Source organism: Oryctolagus cuniculus, chromosome 3 (assembly GCF_051225735.1).
Source record: "Oryctolagus cuniculus isolate XC-2025 breed Fujian yellow rabbit chromosome 3, ASM5122573v1, whole genome shotgun sequence".
Lineage (NCBI taxonomy): Eukaryota > Metazoa > Chordata > Mammalia > Lagomorpha > Leporidae > Oryctolagus > Oryctolagus cuniculus.
Genome location: NC_142869.1, coordinates 101,119,265 through 101,137,872, shown reverse-complemented (window position 1 = coordinate 101,137,872; position 18,608 = coordinate 101,119,265). Strand labels below are relative to the sequence as shown.

At 35.6% G+C, this 18,608-nt stretch overlaps 1 protein-coding gene across 4 annotated transcripts in view; it reads right to left on the bottom strand.

Moving 5' to 3' along the window:
- Nucleotides 1-18,608, bottom strand: part of LRP1B (LDL receptor related protein 1B) — a 2,138,546-nt gene that overhangs the window by 1,414,858 nt on the left and 705,080 nt on the right. For all 4 annotated transcript variants that reach the window (XM_051849573.3, XM_070071546.2, XM_002712121.6 and 1 more), the window contains exon 3: nt 6,254-6,391. In XM_051849573.3, the coding sequence (XP_051705533.3) occupies nt 6,254-6,391 (138 nt within the window). The remainder of the gene's footprint in view (nt 1-6,253; nt 6,392-18,608) is intronic.

Genomic DNA, 18,608 nt, shown 5'->3' with positions numbered 1-18,608 from the left:
TGAATATTTTTCATCTGTTGTAGAGAGGTTATTAGTGTAGAGAACCTGAGTCTTTTGGCTTTTTGTTATTTCACATAAGCAATTTATCCAAAGGGCTTGTGTGCTTGGAAATTGCCTTAAAAGGAGTTGTTTGCACTAAGGAGCAAACCCTCATTATTTCTCTTTATTCTCCTCTGGGCGTGAAGAGAAAAGATAGAGTGAATATTCTACTGGTAGGAGAGTTACAGATTCATGTATTTAAACTGCATCTACTTAAAATCAAGATGAACTGCAAAAAGGGCACGAATCAGCAACAACTGAGAGTTGAAAGTACACCAGATTCTCATCACAGGCAAGACTGGGTGAAAAAATACAGGAGACTAAAATAATTTAGCTTAGAAACACTAAATAGTTTAGCTTGGAAACACTATTTTCTAATAAGAGAGAGAAATACAAAATCTGAATTCTTTAAAGAAAGAAAATCTGTATAGTACTTCGTAACTTTTAAGCCACTAGTAACTTTATACACCATTTAAAATATTTCTAAAAATTCGATTTCCCATTTTTTTTAAAATAGTTCTATTTGGGCCAGAAAATTTATTAGTGTAATGTTAACATTACTTAAAGTAGTAAATTTGCTACATCGACAAATCATTTTAGATTATCCTTTTGTGTGCTTGGTTACCATAGAGTGAAATTATTTCATCCATCTTTTCACAGAGGTGTTAATGTAGGTCGTCAGCTCTCTCTCAAGTCACCATATGCAGAGAGTTAAAAAATAAACTCCAAGTATAGAACAGTTTAGCAACTGCAGCAGAGAAGTCAGCGTTGGTAAATCCAATAGATGTACAAAATCATATTTCTAATTTAACAGAATTCATAAAACTAAGACGCTGAAAAATAAATATGTATATGTATAGCCATATATGTGTGTATGTATGTCTGCATGTGTCTATGTATGTGGGGGGTTGGGACACATAAACACACACACACAAAGAGGGATCCTCATAAAGTTTAGCAGAAATATGTGTTTTGAAAAATATATTCATGGGTTTCAAAAATTTTTGCACCAAAATAAACATTTTAATTCTTTTTACATGAATTTTTTGAAGTACCCTCATACCCATGTATCTTAAAAGGTCTTCAACAAATATACAATTCCAATTTCACTCTGAAATCAGCTAGTGCTTACGGCCATAGCTTCCCGCATAAATCCATTACTTAAACTAATTCTAGTTGGAGAGGAAATGCTTATACCTGAGACGAAAATATGTCAGGATCTACTTTTAAGTTGCAAGATCTATACTAAAAAAGTGATCTGAGCACATAAACTCAGGTATTCCTGATTTGCTTTTTTTCTCTTAGCTCTGGCCTCATTGAAGTTTCCAGCAACTTCAGTAGTTACTGATGAGCTTCGCTGGCAGTGCTGTAAGCCTATTGGGCTGACAGGTACACTTTCCTTATCACTGCTTGCAAATTGCAACTGTCTACACACCTTTGGGTTTGGATTTTGTGTGCTGAATTCCTCATTTAGCACGATTTTCATTTAGAAAGAGGACAGCAAAGTTTTTCAATGAAATTTTTAAAATGAGACTTGGACAAGATCCCTTGATACAATAGAAAAGACATATACTATTTGTTTTCTCTGATCTAATAGAGTACCTAATAGGTAATCTATACAAATAAAATTGATATTTTGAAATCTGATGATTGTTTAAAGCCCTTGTTTAGTCTGTTGAGGAACATGTTTTTTTTTTCCTTCATACTATTTGTTGAACTTTTTACTTAGTGTAGGGTTAATCTGACAAGTGTAAAGTAAACTGAACAGATATTTGTAAAAATTAAGAATGGGAATAGGAGATGAAGGAGAAAGAAGGGTGGAAGTGTGGCTGGGAAAGAGTAGGGTGGCAAATATCACTATGTTCCTCAATCTGAAGATATGAAATTTGTATACCTTAAATGAAAATAAAAACGTGTTCCAAATTCCTTTGTCTCTTTCATCAGCCTCATGAACTTCCCTCTTTGCCTCCCCCTCCTTTCTATACTTGTAAACCGCAAGCTAATCTTGAATCAATATGAAATTAGTGATAAATAACTAATGAAGCAGTAACTGAAATAATTTTTTTTCTAGTAGATTGAAAAATGGAGTTCTGATAATTTGAGCTTCAAATTACTTTTAATTTAATTCCTTTTTTGGGGGGGATAATTTGGTGACTACGTTTGAGATTTAAGCAAGAATTCTAGGGATTATTACTTTCCCATTGCAACTCATTACAGATAGTTAATTCTACCATTTGCCTTGCCCATCCTGAGAGAAGTCTGTAAGTTATAAATTATGACCAGGATATTTTTAGCACTTTTTATAAGACTTAATATTATGTTGGAAATATAAAAGTTACAAAACCAGCATGTAAAAATTTAAGCATAAAAGGTGATAATTAAAACTAAAATATTATAATTAGTGACTAGATTGTAGGTGGATGGGAAAATTATAATTGCAAATATTAGGAAGTTATATTTAAAATGGCAAGTAAAGCAAAATATTCAAATGAAATTTTAAAATTCTTCATATGTATTATTTCAACACAATTTAGGAGATATGTATGATAATCCTGTTTATCATTAAGCACCTGATCAAATGTACTGGTGACATATATCATATACTCAGATTTATGTAGGAAGAGGTTCCAAATAGAAAGTGAGAAATCAGAAAATATGAGATGTGTTTGTGTGTGCCTGCATTTGTGTGTTTAGGGGGTAAACTTTTAATATGTCAGCTTTAGTTTACTAAATCAGTTTTAGTAAATTCTTCACACATATTACCACCTAGATTTATATGGACAATGGGAAGTTTGCTGGGAAAAAAATCACACAGATTACACACTACATTTTCTAGTGACACAGAATTGAAATTCTTTTTTGCAGTGTTCTGAAGAGTGTCATATTGTTTTAATAGAGAAAGAACAGATAGTGACATCAAGACTGTCATTCCTTTGTAACTTCAATGTATTACCACTTTGTACTATAAATGCAATCCAACTAGGGTTGTGAATTTAAAAAGGACTTCTTTGATTATATTCACCTTACTATTAACATAATAGATTATCTAATGAATGGAAAATTCTAAAGTAGCATTTTGATGCATTTCAGTGGATCTGGTCTCTATTGGTTGGTTTTGTTCTCTTCTTCCAAGCATTCTTTGTACATTTGTGTGGATTGCTATGGGCATATCCTGGATTGAGAAGCTTTGTAATTTTAGAACATGTTTCCATTTCTCATGCAATTTAGATAGGGTAATAATACCACTGATACAAGGTACTATGTAGGAAGAGATGCAATTTTTGAAAATATGCTCATTTCACAAGTCCTTATTGTAAAATTTTTATAAGCACATCTCCATATATGAGTATATAGATAAAAGTCCATTTTTCTTTTTTTAAATGGTTCCAAATTATGGAGATTAAAATATCAGTGTTATAGAAAATCACTTATAATATATATGTTTCATTACCTTTACTAGAAGGAAATTGATTTTTCGAGGAAACTCAGACAACAATTCAGTAGGTACAAAACATTCATAAAACATCACCTCCTGTATGAATTCTCATAAGGAACACAAATATACCATCTTTAAATCCCATTTTGGACTCCATGTGTAATTAAATTGGGTATGTGTTTGTCCGTGAAGCATTTCTAAAAGCAGAGCAATGTTTGAGCCAATCCACTTTTTCATTGTAAGTCTATGGTAATGAGACAGTTCTTTAGAGACTTGAAAAGGCTGGTACTTAATTGACTTAAAAAAAATGCCTGGTGGTGACCAAAAATTAAAAGAAAGATGGAGGGTAGGAAAACAGACTCAATTTCTACACTCTCCTTTTGATTAAAATCAGTCACCTCTTTTCATTTAAATACAGACAACATACATGTGGCGAATTTAATAACCAAGAGGTTTGGTTTTTGTGCGCATGTTAGGGTCACTCTATCAGACAAAGCAGGTAAACACATTTGTGAGTTTATTTATTCAATGAAGAAAGCTTTCAATATATTACTGGCTCTTGAATGACTATACCTTTACAGTCACTTTTATGCATTCTAGGTAGGGTGCAAGGCCAGAAAACTGGCCAAGAAAGGAAAAAAAAAAAAAAACAATAACAACAGAAGTAGAGAACCAAATATGCTTCTTACTATTTCTAAGACCACTATAGGTCATAATGAACAGTGATTTAAACCTGTAAAGACACTTCTATTTGTTGACATCTGGAAATATATAAAAAGGCCGAAGTGGTACAATCACCACTGGTAAATGAAGAAAGAAAACAGATTATCACATGATATAAAACTAAACTTGGATCAGTTAGAAAACCGCTATAGAACAAGAAAAAATGTACAACAGATATTACTATATAATCTACGTGAAAATGCTGATGTGTTCTCAAGGATCATGGTAAATATAACAGCTTTTTATTTTTGTTCAAATACTTGTTTTTATTTGCATTTTCTGGCTTTGCTATTATCATGCAACCTCAATTATGAAATCACACACTGAATTTTATTAGAAAACTCAGACATATTTTCATATGATTCATGACAATGTAATTTCTCTAAGATATTCAATTTCATGTCATCACCTCTGAGAAGCAGTATTTGGCAATGTGATAATTTTACTCTTTTAAAACTTTGGTCACACATATCTATCTGCACATGTAATAAGGCAGCTCTATTATAATTAAAGTGGACAGAATTAGGCTTCAGAATAATTTTTGAAACGAAAATGAAATTCTCAATATCAATTTGCAATTTAATACTTTGTTTTCTGTTACTGGCATTCTTTGCAACATAACTGTCAAAAAGAATGTATCTCACAAAACCTTTCAATAAAAATAAAATCCCTTATTTGTTATTATTACACATGTATTTACAACTGAAACTAACCATCTGCTGACCCTTTAAGTGGCACTTTCAGAGGTCAAGTCTAAGAAGGGATGTTCAGGCCAATGCAGGAGCCTGCTGGAGACCAGCTGGAATCTGTGCACAGAGCCATAGTCAATTAAAGAAAGGAAAGACTTAGCTACCTAGTTGATTTTGGCAGCTTATTCACGGCCTGTTAACAGCCTTACTGTCTCAGATTATCTTTCTAAGATTTACTGCTTTTCTAGTATATCTCTCCATCTCTGGTTTTGAATTCAGTTTATTTCAGCCCAGAGCAGGGAAGCTGTCAGCATGTAACCTTTGTCAGGTCTCCAGACAACTTTTGTTTGATCTATATATATTGTTGACTATGCAATGATTTTAAAAGCAGCAGCAGCAGACTTTGAACACTTTAGGTACAATGGGTAGGGAGATACTCCTGCAAAACTAGAACTTTCATTGACCTTGTGTCTTTTCTCCAGATCACAGCGTTCAGTTTGTGTGAATCTGTTCAAAGAACAGATGTCACTCCAGCTTTCTCTAGTCTCCCCTATTCCTTATTGTTTTTACTGGTTCCAAAATGAACGGCAGGTTCCTATTGACATCTTGACTTCAATACCTTCTGTATTACACTCAGTCTGTGAGAATTTTAGTCAGAACAAAACAACTAGTTCAGTTGTTTCTTTCTTAGCTCCATCTTGCAGCTTAATGTACTTCACTGATACCTAGATTGTCTTTCCTTACCTAGGTCTATACCTTGGTCTTCATAACTTTTCCTTAAGCTCTTATATGTCTTTCTTAGATCTCATTGACTATCTTGCCCTCAGTTCTATTAAAATGTGACAATTAAGCTTTTGTTCATTTTTTGGATTCTAATTGTTTCTCCCTTATATCACTCATAGACAGATAAAATTTTTAGCACTTTAGAATGTACACATTGATTTTCAAAAAGACATCATAGCATCAAATGATGGAAAAAATCTGAAGGAACCACTTTACTATGAACGCATCCTGCTAAAATAGTTGGTTGCACCAGTATTCATTCAAATAATTCGTTTCAGCAAAGATTCATAGAAACAAGTTGATAAACTGTGTAGTCAATCTGCTGTGACAAAGACTTTTCATTTGTCCTTTGCTCACAAGTACTCTTTTACATGAAACATGTAATTGTTTAATAGCCTAATTTCAGTGAGTGAATGCTTTTCTCTCAATGGTATTTTTCAATAGAATATAAGAGTTGCAACTTTGAAGTGCATATTGAGGGTCTGACAATCGAATTCATGCTTAAAGAAAAAAGAGAGTCTAGGTTCTTTCTGAAGTGTCATTACTAGGCAATATTCAATAATGCAATTGCAAATGGACTCACCCCGGCAATGTATCCCTTCATCATCACCGTCAGAGCAGTCCAAGATGCCATCACACAACTGGGATAAATGAACACACTTGTTGGAACCAAGGCAAGCAACGTGATTCAAGGGGCACTTGATTTCTACTGCCTCAGGACCTGCAAAAAACAAGAACAAAACAAGAGGGTAAGAGTGGTATGTGTTAGCTTCATGTTTTACATACTCAAACTGTTAGACACAATAGCATTCATTTATATAACAAAATTATAGAATATAGATCAATGACATCAAAATTAGCCCATGTGATTAAAAATCTAATTTTTAATAACTATATGAGACATGAAATACTGTACTTTTTAAAAATCTTTCATTAAAAGCACAAATACTCTTTTCAATCACTAAAGTAGCATAATTTTTGACAGGAAGTCTGGTTTGAGTCATTGTTCTGCAAGTTAGGCAAGGAATTTAAATTCCTTGAGTGTCAATTTCCTCATCTGTGAAATATGAATAATAACAATTTCTTGCCAGGAATCCTGTACAATTATATAATGTAATATGAACAGAAAAGTTTCAATGGAATTTAGATGAAGTTTGTCAATCTAAAAGTTATTTTAAGATTTATTTAAAAGCCAGAGAGAGAGAGAGAGAGAGAGAGAGGGAGATCTTCGATCTGCTTGTTCACTCCCCAAAGACCACAACGACCAGGGCTGGGCCAGGCCAAAGCTGGGACAAAGAGTTTTCATTTGTCCTTTGCTCACAAGTACTCTTTTACATGAAACATGTAATTGTTTAATAGTCTAACTTCAGTGAGTGAATGCTTTTCTCTCAATGGTATTTTTCAATAGAATATAAGAGTTGCAACTTTTTTTTAAAAACTTTTATTTAATGAATATAAATTTTCAAAGTACAGCTTATGGATTACAATGGCTTCCCCCCCATAACGTCCCTCCCACCCGCAACCCTCCCCTTTCCCACTCCCTCTCCCCTTCCATTCACATCAAGATTCATTTTTGTTTCTCTTTATATACAGAAGATCAGTTTAGCATACATTAAGTAAAGATTTCAACAGTTTGCTCCCACACAGAAACATAAAGTGAAAAATACTGTTTGAGTACTAGTTATAGCACTAAATCTCAATGTACAGCACACTAAGGACAAAGATCCTACATGAGGAGTAAGTGCACAGTGACTCCTGTTGCAACTTTGAAGTGTAACTGGAACTCTACCAGAGTCTACAACATGGGAGGCAGTAACCAAAGACTTGGGCCATCTTGCACTGCTTTCCCAGGCACATTAGCATAGAGCTGGATATGAAGTAGAACAGACAGCAAGGACTCTAGTGAGCTCTCATATGGGATGCTGGCATCCCAGGTGATGGCCTAATTTGCTACACCACAATGCTTGCTTCAAAAAAAGTTATTTTACTTTTAATCTGTTCTTTAAGAATATGAAGAATAGCTAGTTGTAATATTATTTATATATGAGTTAATTTAATTTTTTACTGAAGAATGATAATTCAATGAAATTGATAAAGTGTTTTTAAAAAGCAGTCTTACTGAGTGTAACTGCTGGTGGTATAAACATGTTTACATCACAGTGTATACCCAAGCCTCCTAACTGAACCTTTGAAGATGACAAACCTGGAAAATAACAGTCTTTGTCTTTTCTCAAAGTTCATGAAATCCAAATCTTTATCAAACATTCAAATTGCATGCCATATGTCTGAATTTCAGATTGCTAAATCCCAAATCTATCCATATTTCTACAAGCACTATCCAAGTTCCCCATGTGAATCTTAGTGGAATCCATTTCTCCTAAGTCTAAAGTGCGGATTTCAATATGGCTACAGTAATGTTAACTTTATTTAGATAATTATAACACCCGAATTCTATAGTCAGCCATACAAAGGTTTTAATTATAGCTCTGTCACTACCATGGGATATTAACATAATCGGTGAGACAAAAGGGTAGGATTCTTTTGCATGTCAACTCATTTTTAGTTTTTTGAAGATTTATTTACTTTCATTAATATAAAGAGAACAGAAATAAAGACCTTAGATACAATTCTTAGAATATAAGTACTCCCCCCACCATTCTCCTTTCCTTGACCTTCGTTTCTTCCTTTTATAAGTTTCTGAGTTCATTTTTGATTTACTTTTTAATCAAAGACTTAATCTCCAAGAGCTCATCAAGCAGAAAGACAGTTGTTCAGCAGGAACATGGACAAGGGCTACAAATAGCAAATAAATCCCAACAAAATTATTAACTGAAAATTATTGAACACTGTCAGACACAGGCTGAGAGCAGGAATTCAATATATGTTCCTGACCTAATAAATGTGTCTTAGTAGTAAGTAGAGTGGTTAGACTCTGGAGTAAGATTGCTAAGTAACACCCTGGCCCCACCACTTAAATGTTGAATGGCCTGAGCACATTATACACCATCTTTGTACTTCACAGGGTTATGGTGAGACTGCATCAAAAGCTTTTAGCATAGCACCTGTAAGCACTCGATAAATAGTTGGTATTATCGTAGTTAAGTGCAATATTTCCCAAGAAACTGAGTTGCCTTTTGGTAAACACTCATACTGGATAAATTTCTTTTCTGTTTCAAAGTCCCAAAGGGGGGAAAAAAAAACAGCTCAAAATTTCATGTTTTACTTTCACTATTGAGTTGAGGCAAACCAATAATAATGAAGTAGTCAATGTAATGTGTTCTAGCATACACAAAGTTAGAACTGCAGAACAGACTGAGGTGCTAGAATTGGAAAAATAAAGCCAGCAAAAATACAAGCAAAATGGAACAAAATAACTAGAACTGTTAAAAGTAATACTTTTTTGAAACACCATACAAAATAATAATTAAAAGCCTAACAGGTATTGTTTCCTGTTAAAACAGCTTTCATGCTTGTGTTTTGAAGGATTTGAAACAAATTTTTATGATATAGCATCACTAGTTGAAGTGCTGTCACTAACAGTTTTCTCTGTACTTTTTCTTTTTTTTTTTTTTTTTTTTTTTTTTTTTGACAGGCAGAGTGGACAGTGAGAGAGAGAGAGAGAGACAGAGAGAAAGGTCTTCCTTTGCCACCGTTGGTTCACCCTCCAATGGCCGCTGCGGCCAGCACGCTGCAGCCGGCACACCACGCTGATCCGATGTCAGGAGCCAGGTGCTTTTCCTGGTCTCCCATGGGGTGCAGGGCCCAAGCACCTGGGCCATCCTCCACTGCACTCCCTGGCCACAGCAGAGGGCTGGCCTGGAAGAGGGGCAACCGGGACAGAATCCGGCGCCCCGACCGGGACTAGAACCCGGTGTGCCGGCGCCGCTAGGCGGAGGATTAGCCTAGTGAGCCGCGGCGCCGGCCAACAAATTTTTATGATATAGCATCACTAGTTGAAGTGCTGTCACTAACAGTTTTCTCTGTACTTTTTCACATACATTGATATAATTTTTACTATATAGAGCTTTTAGTTTTGCTAAATATCCATCACTGCAGAAGCACAATTTACAGTACCATGTTTCCTTGAGTATCAATACTTCTAGATATACATAATTGTTTCTATGTATAACATAATATGTACACACATATTTTTTTAATTCCAATTACAAGAGAAAAATGTAACAATTCACTCAAAGGTTTGGACTATTTAGTCTTCTATTTGTAAGATTAACACAAAATCATTTAAAATAAAATTTAAAAATATAAATTAATCTTGAGAATCTATGCATTTCTATGATCACAAGAATAAAGGAGTTGTTTGTAAAATTAATTGGCTGATTCTTAAAAATGTAAAAAACATGCAGTCTTGCGTTAATGTCAAAATAATGCTTAGGCAAGTTATATTTAGACTTCTCTGTAAGAAGTCTAAAAATAAACCACACAAAGACTGCTTCATGAACCTGGGGGAGGTTTCAAGTTTTAGATGACTCCACAATTCTTACAAACGGTAAGTTTTCTTAAAAAGTTTGACATGCACCAGCTCAAATAAGATTTTTCACTTTTAAAATCAAGTAAATGATGAACACGATAATAGAGGTGAAATACACACCAAGACCCACAAGATTGGTGCAACTACTGAGATTTTCAGAAAATATGAAAAATGCTTAGATTCCGCAAAAGAAATATGTAGAATAACTAGATAATTCCTAACAGTAACATGTAAAAAAAAAAAAGAGAAAGGAGAATCAAAAAGTTGGTTTATATTTTTAATAGACTAGCCACTGTAGTCACCTATGTCTTTGATTTAAATATATATTTATATATAAATATATATTATATAATATATTTCTAGAATATATTATAATATTATACATTTATATATATATAAGCTTGGTTTCCAATACTACTGGGTAGCCCGTAAGACAGCTGGACCATGACTAGAGAGATACCACCTTAACCAGTCCTTCCCAAATTTTCATATCAAGGCACATTAAGATAATGACAATATTTGTAAAATACACTGAAGTAAATAGCAGAAATTATTAGGCCTGGCGAATTCAGCTCATAGTTGAGGGACTCAGTATTTCAAACCCATTAGAGTAATGCTAGGCTATTTCAGTCGAAAAACTCTGCTAAAACCAGTATTTATTGCTCTTTCTGGAAAATGGGAACAGACAAGAGGATTTGAGAAATACAATTGGTGTCCCTATCAAAATTTCCCCCAGAAACCTGCTAATATGGGTAGAGGCTGCATGAATTCCCGAGATTATGTTGATTCTTTTGATCAAGACTTTTAGGTATTCAAAATATTTCACCAACAGAGATCATGCACATGGCTTAGTAAGAACACAGAGCCTCCCTTGCATGCCTGCCATTATGTCCTTAGCTGCTCAGTTATGAGGACTTGGGGAACCTGGAATGAGGACAGAGTTGACAAGTACAAATAGTACAAAGCTACTTCAAAACCTTAATAAACACAGCAGTGCTAATGAGACTGTCACCTCAGATTTCAGTGATGCGCATTCAGAAAACATTCCCAAGGGCACAGGAGGGTAAACCACTGCTCTGGACACCTGCTTCCCATATTAGAGTCCCAGTTCAAGTCCGGGTACTCCAAGTTTCTGATCTAGCTTCCTAATGATGTGCTGAGGAAGCAGCAGATGATGCCTCAAGTAGGTTGTTTCTGCCACCCTCTTTGCAGAGTTTGATAGAATTACTGGCTTCACTTCAACCTGTCTCAGCTTTGTCTGTTGTGGGCATTTGTGAAGTGAACCAAAAGTTGAAAGATCAGTCTTTGTCACTGTGCCTTTGAAATAAATTTCTAAAATCTGCTATAAAAAAAAAAATTCCAGTCCCTAAACTCTAATTTTGACCTACCCGAGATAGCAGAATTAAAAACATAGTAACTTTTAAAACTCCATTATTAGAGGGTCTTAAAACACAAGAATAGTATTTATACTTTAAAATTATTTATGGGGTGCCAGTGCTGTGGCTCAGCAGGTTAAAGCCATGGCCTTCAGCACCAGCATCTCATATGGCTTCTGGTTCGATTCCTGGAAGCTCCACTTCCAATCCAGCTCATGCTAATATACGTGGGAAAGCAGTGGAGGATGGCCCAAGTGCTTGGGCCCCTGTACCCATGTGAGACCCAGAAGAAGCTCTTGGCTCCAGGCTTCAGCCTGGCACAACACTGGCTATATTGGCCATTTGGGAAGTTAATCAGTGAATGAAAGACCTGTCTCTCTTTGTAAGTCTTCCTTTCAAATAAATAAAATACATCCTTAAAATTATTTATGGGCCTTACTTAATGAGTTGAAAGGGCTTCTTTCTTAAACTAAAACCTTTTACACAAAAGTCTTTTATGATAATGCAAGGGTGGCCATCTGATTCACCCATATCCTTTTGAATGGTTACATTATTTTCTCTAAATATACAGCAAACATTTTCCTTTGTCAGTAATAAGATGTAAGAAAAGATATAAGTCTCATCAAATGCGTTTTCTGGTTAAGCTAACTGAAATAGTGTGTTCTGTTAAAAAAGGGGAGATTTTTCTTCTAATATAATAGAAGATACAGTCAAACATCTGTACTCATCACAGTACCATCATAGCATAAGTAGCATTGCTCCTCCCTAGCCTGTCCACCTGTCCACCTGTCTACCTGTCCACCTCACATTGTGATCTATTCAACTTTTGTGTTTTTTTCACTATCAAGAATTACTTCTTGGTTGTATTTCCCATTTTTATCTTTCCAGCGTTTCAAAATTCTCCATTTGTTATCTCATCCAATTTTCTTAACCAACACATCAGAATAAAGTTCCTTTGAAGGACTGAATTTTCCCTCAAACTGTATTACTTTTTACCTACATTAAAAATAAGCAAAAAAAAACAAACAAAAAAAACAAACAAACAAACAAAAAAACCAAAAACAAAAAAAACCAAACCTTACTATTGAAATTTCATCAAACCTAGATTGCACCTGCTGCATTCTCTCATTCCCTTTTAGGTCTGCTTCCAACATTCTGCTGAACTTGTTCTTTTCAGGGTCTCTGTGGTCTGCTTGCAGTGAAGCCAAAGGGACACAAAGTATTTGAAAAGCTGAGATTTTCTGTCTCTTACACTCATTCTCTACTATTCTTTCTCATGCCCTGTAGACTCTAGACACATTACTCTTGGTTTTCACACCATTCTGTAGACATTGTATCATCAACTTCCTTGCCTCTTCTGTCTGGGAAACATATAATGATCCCTGAATAGGGCGCTGTCTTTTTTTCCCACAAAGCTTTCGGACTTTTGCAAAAGTTATGGTCCTTTAAAAAACTTGTCTATATTATTTCAAGTATTTTCAATATTAGACCATGAAATATCTTTTATTAGTGGTTATTTCTCACACCTATTTCTCTGTAATTCAAATTCCTAGCATGATGCCTTGAGATAGAATTGGTGTTCAATATACAAGTATGGTTGTGTAAATGTACAGCACACGTAAACTCCTGATTACTTCCTGTTTTCTTGTTGACATGCTGGAAGTTTCCATAACCACAAGCAATGCAGTCTCAGAACAGGTTTGACAAAACCTGCTTTCATCTCATCACCACTCTCAATATTGTAAGAGTCTGCAAAAGCTGGCCACAACCAACAAAACTGTGGCATGATTTTATTTTCTAATTGAAACTTAGTTAGCATTACTTATTTATCTTCAATATTTATATTCTATTTCAGTTTCATCTTTCATAAAGTATCATCTTCCATATCTCTAAGCTATAGAAATTGTATTCATACTTCTGGAATTTTCTTTATGCAATACCATCAACTGGAAAGTAAGCCTCTTTTCTCTTTTCCCAACAAAATCCTTCAAGGTCAGCCTCAAATCCTGGCCTCTCCATTAAATTCTCTTTATGAAGACTTGCATAGCATAGTGGAACGCATGGGAGGCTTAAAGACCAAAACCCCAAAATGGATTTTTCTCTGCTACTTGATACACAATCATGAATGAGACTTTTCTTCCATATTTGAAAAATGGAATAATAGCATCTAACTTACACAAATATTGTAAGGAGCAAGTGATTTATCGTTGGGACACACTAGGTCAGTGGGAGATTTTTGCAGATGTCACTGCTTACATTTTGTTCTATGAACTTATCTTGTGTACAGCTCAGTTTTACTTTTTAAGTAGATACGTCTCTGCATGGTTTATGAACTGTCTCATATATGAAGGTTTTCATGTATTTCTTGAGGCCAAAATCTTTCATTTAATAATTTTCCTCTTCTACTTTATAATATTAGGTAACAAAATGTAGTAAGAAAAAATACCATTGTAACAAGTTGGTACAAAATCAACAACATTAATTTGCTAGGTAAAATGATTACCCAAAATCAGAGTATTTTCAAAATTCAGAAATTTAAAATTATGGGATTTCATTTGATTATCTATGATTTTGAAAACTGATATAGTTTGAGGCATTATTTGAGAGTTAGTTTTTAGTAAAGTGCTGTTTAAAATACTGAATAAAAAGATAATTTCTATTTTTTAAGTTTTATTTAACCATTTATTATTTATTTGAAAGGCAAAGTAGAAGAGCCTGGGTAAGACAGTGAGAGATGGTCTATCTACTGTGTCACTCCCGACATGCTCTCAACAGCCAGCATTGAACAAGGTCAAAGCTAGGAGACAGGAATTTCTGGGTTTCCCACTTGGATCATGATCTGCTGGCTCCCAGCATGCATTAGCAGAATGTGAAGGTAGGATTTTATTCCAGGCATTCAGACACAGGATGTAGGTGTCCCAGTTGGCAATATAATATTCTGGGTCATAATTCCTACCCAAGATTATTCCTATTGACAGGCTACCTCAAAAAGCTTGGCTTCTGAACATGTAATCTTTTCAGAAAATTCCCTTTATTAAATTGAAGATACTATAATTCTTAAAAAATATGGCAAGTTTCTTCTTTCAAAAAGATTTACCCATTCATGTATTTGACAGGCAAAGTGACATGGGGAAAAAAAGAGGGAGAGGAAGAGAGAGAGACAGACAGAGACAGAGACAGAGACTGATCATTCTTCCATGCTCTGGTTCAATTTACAAATAGCCACAACTGCCGGCATGGATCTAGGGAGAAAGCAGGATTCTGGAACTCCATCCAGGTCTCCCATATTGGTGGCAAGAGTCCTAATACCTGGGACCCTTTACCTTCCCAGGCACACTAGCAGGGAGCTGGATGGGAAGCAGAGCATCCAGGACTCAAACTAACACTCCAATATGCGATACCAGCTTAGCAAGCAGCAGCTCAACCCACTACACAGAATGCTGGCCCCAAAAAGTTTCTTAAAAGTTAACTTTCCTTGAACTACTTAGGAGCACTTAAAAAAATTTAATTATTTTATATGAAAGGCAGAGGATATAGAGGAATAGATAGAGATGGAGAAAGATCTTCCATTTGCTGGATCACTCCCCAAATAACTACAATAGACAGGGTTAGGCCACATCAAAGCAAGAAATCCAAAACTCCATCCTCATCTCCCACATAGGTAGCAAGTGTGCAAACACTTGGTCCATCATCTTCTGTCACCAAATATGCATTAGAAGAAAGCTGGATTTGAAATGGAACAGCTGGGACTTAAACCCACCACATCTGATTTGGGATGTGAGTGTCCCAAGCAGTGGTTTAACCAACTGTGCCACAATGCCCACTTGAGGACCAAGTTTTTAGTGTTGTTATAACCCAGTTACATTTAACATTTCAGGAATTCTATTTACTGAATGTAAATACTTAATCTTGTATTTATTTTTTTAAAGAATGTTTTTCACATATAATCAGGCCAAATATCTTGGGTACATTACAGAAAATCATTTTCAGTAATTTTTTTTTTTTTTTTTTTTTTGAGGAAAAGAGAAAGAGCACAAATGCTCCAATCTGCTGGATCATCTCCAAATGCCTCCAACTGCCGGGGCCCTAAGCTGAGAGCCTAACATGTAACCAAGGTTTCCCACAGAGGTAGCAGGAATCCAACCACCTGAGCCATCATCACTACACTCCAGGGTCCACACCTGTGGGAAGTTGCAATCAGTAGCTGGAGCCAAAGACTGAACCCAGGCACTGTAATACAAACTCAGAAGTCCCAAGCATTGTTCAACCAGCAGGCCTCTCTTTAGAGGGAAAAGTAATTCCTATGCAGCTAAGTATCTGGAAGTAGTGCGGCATAACAGCTACTGTAATTATCACCACTGTTAAAACAGTTACAGCAATCTAAGTCACATCAGAAATGTAAAGCATGTGAACAATATTATTAGCTCCATGTTGTTTGGGAAAAGTAACACATCATGGATATATACCAAATATTGTAGATCTATCCACTTAACATTAAAGTTGACACTGGATCTCACTATATCAACACAAAGTAATGCCATTTTCTTACAACAATGCCTATTTCATGATATCTTTCTTTTATTAATACTCAATTTAGTGTTGCATGTGAGCTTCTTTACTAACAAAATTTTAAATTCAGAATAAGAGATTTATAGTATTTAAAATCCAATTTAAATATAGTATTTAAAATCCAATTCAAATTGGATTTATGAACTTCAGCTTCTAACCAGAAGAATATTAAATTTGCAGCATTTGTTAGAACAATGTATGTTACACTTGAGGATACATGAACATGAAGAAGAATCTCTAAAGAGTCTTATGTAGTCAATCTAATAGTAGCCCACTCAAATAATTTCTGTGTAAAACAGGTTCTAGTAATGGTTTTGGTGCTTACATTATTTCAAATGGGTGTTGTGAAGATTCAGGAACTGGAAGATTGTAAAGGTGATTGATTTTGTCCAGCTGCACCACCCTTAAGCCATCTCCGACATCTGTCCTATTTTTTAAAGCCCCGAGGAAAGAGATTTTCAGCTTTGGTAATTTGTTTCAAGGTTGAAAAATCCTTTCTCTTTAGTTTTTACTCTTTAAAAATCTATGCGTAGGAAAATTCATTACATTCAACATACCAAACAGTATTTAGGTATCTAATACATGAAAACGATGCCTGGTCACTCAAGGCGTTGTGCCATGGTAAAGCAATTCTGTCCTAACCAAAATGTTTATGGCATGAATAAATAGATGACTAGCTCAGACTCCTACAGAAGTTTCTGGATCACAACAGGAAACACAGTTATGTTAAAATACAGAGGTATGTGTGGTGTGTGCATGTGTGTGATTCCTGCTAACTTTAGAGTATATTGAGTCACTTTTATCATTTCAATTGATAATTGGCATCTGAATCCAACTAACACAGGTTAAGTCATAACACTGTCACACACAGAAATGGTAAACACTTTAGGACAAGCATCATGACAAAGCAGGTTAAGTAGCCACTTGCAATGCCAACATCCCATATCAAAGTGCCCATTCGATTCCTGGCTGCTTCGTTACAGATCCAGTTCCCTGCAAATGTACCTGAGAAGTCAACAGAAGATGGCCCAAGTCCTTGGGCCCCTGACACCCACATGGGAAACATGATGGAGTTCCTGGCTCGTGACTATGCCCTATACCATTCCTAGCTGTTTGCAGTCATTGGCAGGATGAACCAATCAATGGAAGATCCGCCCCACCCCAAACCCCACCCCATTCTTTCTGAGCCTCTGTTTTACAATTAAAAAAAAAAAAAATGTGGAAACACTTGGAATTCAGACAAAACTGGCAAATGAGAAATCATATACGGATGTATTCAAGTATTGTCATTAACCATGGTCTGAGAAACACGAAATTTATCAGGCCTATGGACTGCCTTGTTTTCTGACCATTTGTGATTAGTATAAAGAAGAAAATAAATAAATGAAATCACTGTTTCATGATTGACTGACATTGCAGCACTCTTGTTCATTAAACCCAATGCTAGTGCAGGGAAATCAGCCTACATGATCTAAAAATCAGTGTTTAATTAGGTGGTGCCAATACTCTATGTTCCTTTCCTTGTATTCTTTACAAGCTTGTATGTAAGCTTAACACCCCACACTTAGTTAAAAGCTCCAGAAATTCCTTTGGCCCCTCTTTCCACCTCCTTCTGCCTAGGTTAAAATCCACTAGTTTCTATTTTTAAATCTGGTAGAGACCTGCTGTTTGGCAGCAAATTTGATAAATTATGTTCTCTCACAGGTAATGTATTTGCATTAAACAAGATTCTCATAGAGACAATGGATGGACTCTGAAGGCTGGAATTACAGGCCCTCTGTGAAAAGAACACTATTACTTTTGTTTGAGAGAAGGGAATTAATTGAATGATTCTCATATCACACTTCTTGGGGATAGTTTTGCTGATTTATAAATTTGGCCCTGACTTCTCTTTTTTAAATGAATGAACACACATTTAGTCAATGAATCGGAAAGAAGGTGCTCCTCTATCTTTAATTTTCAAAACTCCTACTGAGTCCTCAAGGAACAAAACACATACAGCAGTCATTACTAAAAGCTCTTCTGTAAGGCAAAGATTTACCCAATTTGCAGGTAAAATAGCTAAGCAAGCAGAAGCTGTAATGCTCCAATTGGGAACATCATCCTTCTGAAACACAGAATAGAAGATAAGTGTTCTCTCTCTAAAGCCAATGTTTTTTCCTCTTGTTCTCTGGGGTCACTTTCCCTATGGCACCCAGGTGACAGCTCCTGATTGCCGTTCTGCCTTGCAGAGCACCTGGGAAGTCTGCCCAGTCAGAAGCAGAGATGACTCCCTGGTAGGAAACATGTGCAAGGGCTGACACCTGACAGGAAAAGACAAGCCAGAATCAGACAGCACCACATCTCTCTCTGAGGGACGGGGTCTTACTGCTACAAAGGGGCATGGAATGAGAGCAGCCAACTGGCTCGTTCATGTGTCAGACAGCCGAGAGTCATTCCATCTTTGAGCCCACAAATGTGTTAGAGATTGTTTCTGAGCCAAACACTATGCACACAGAGGAATT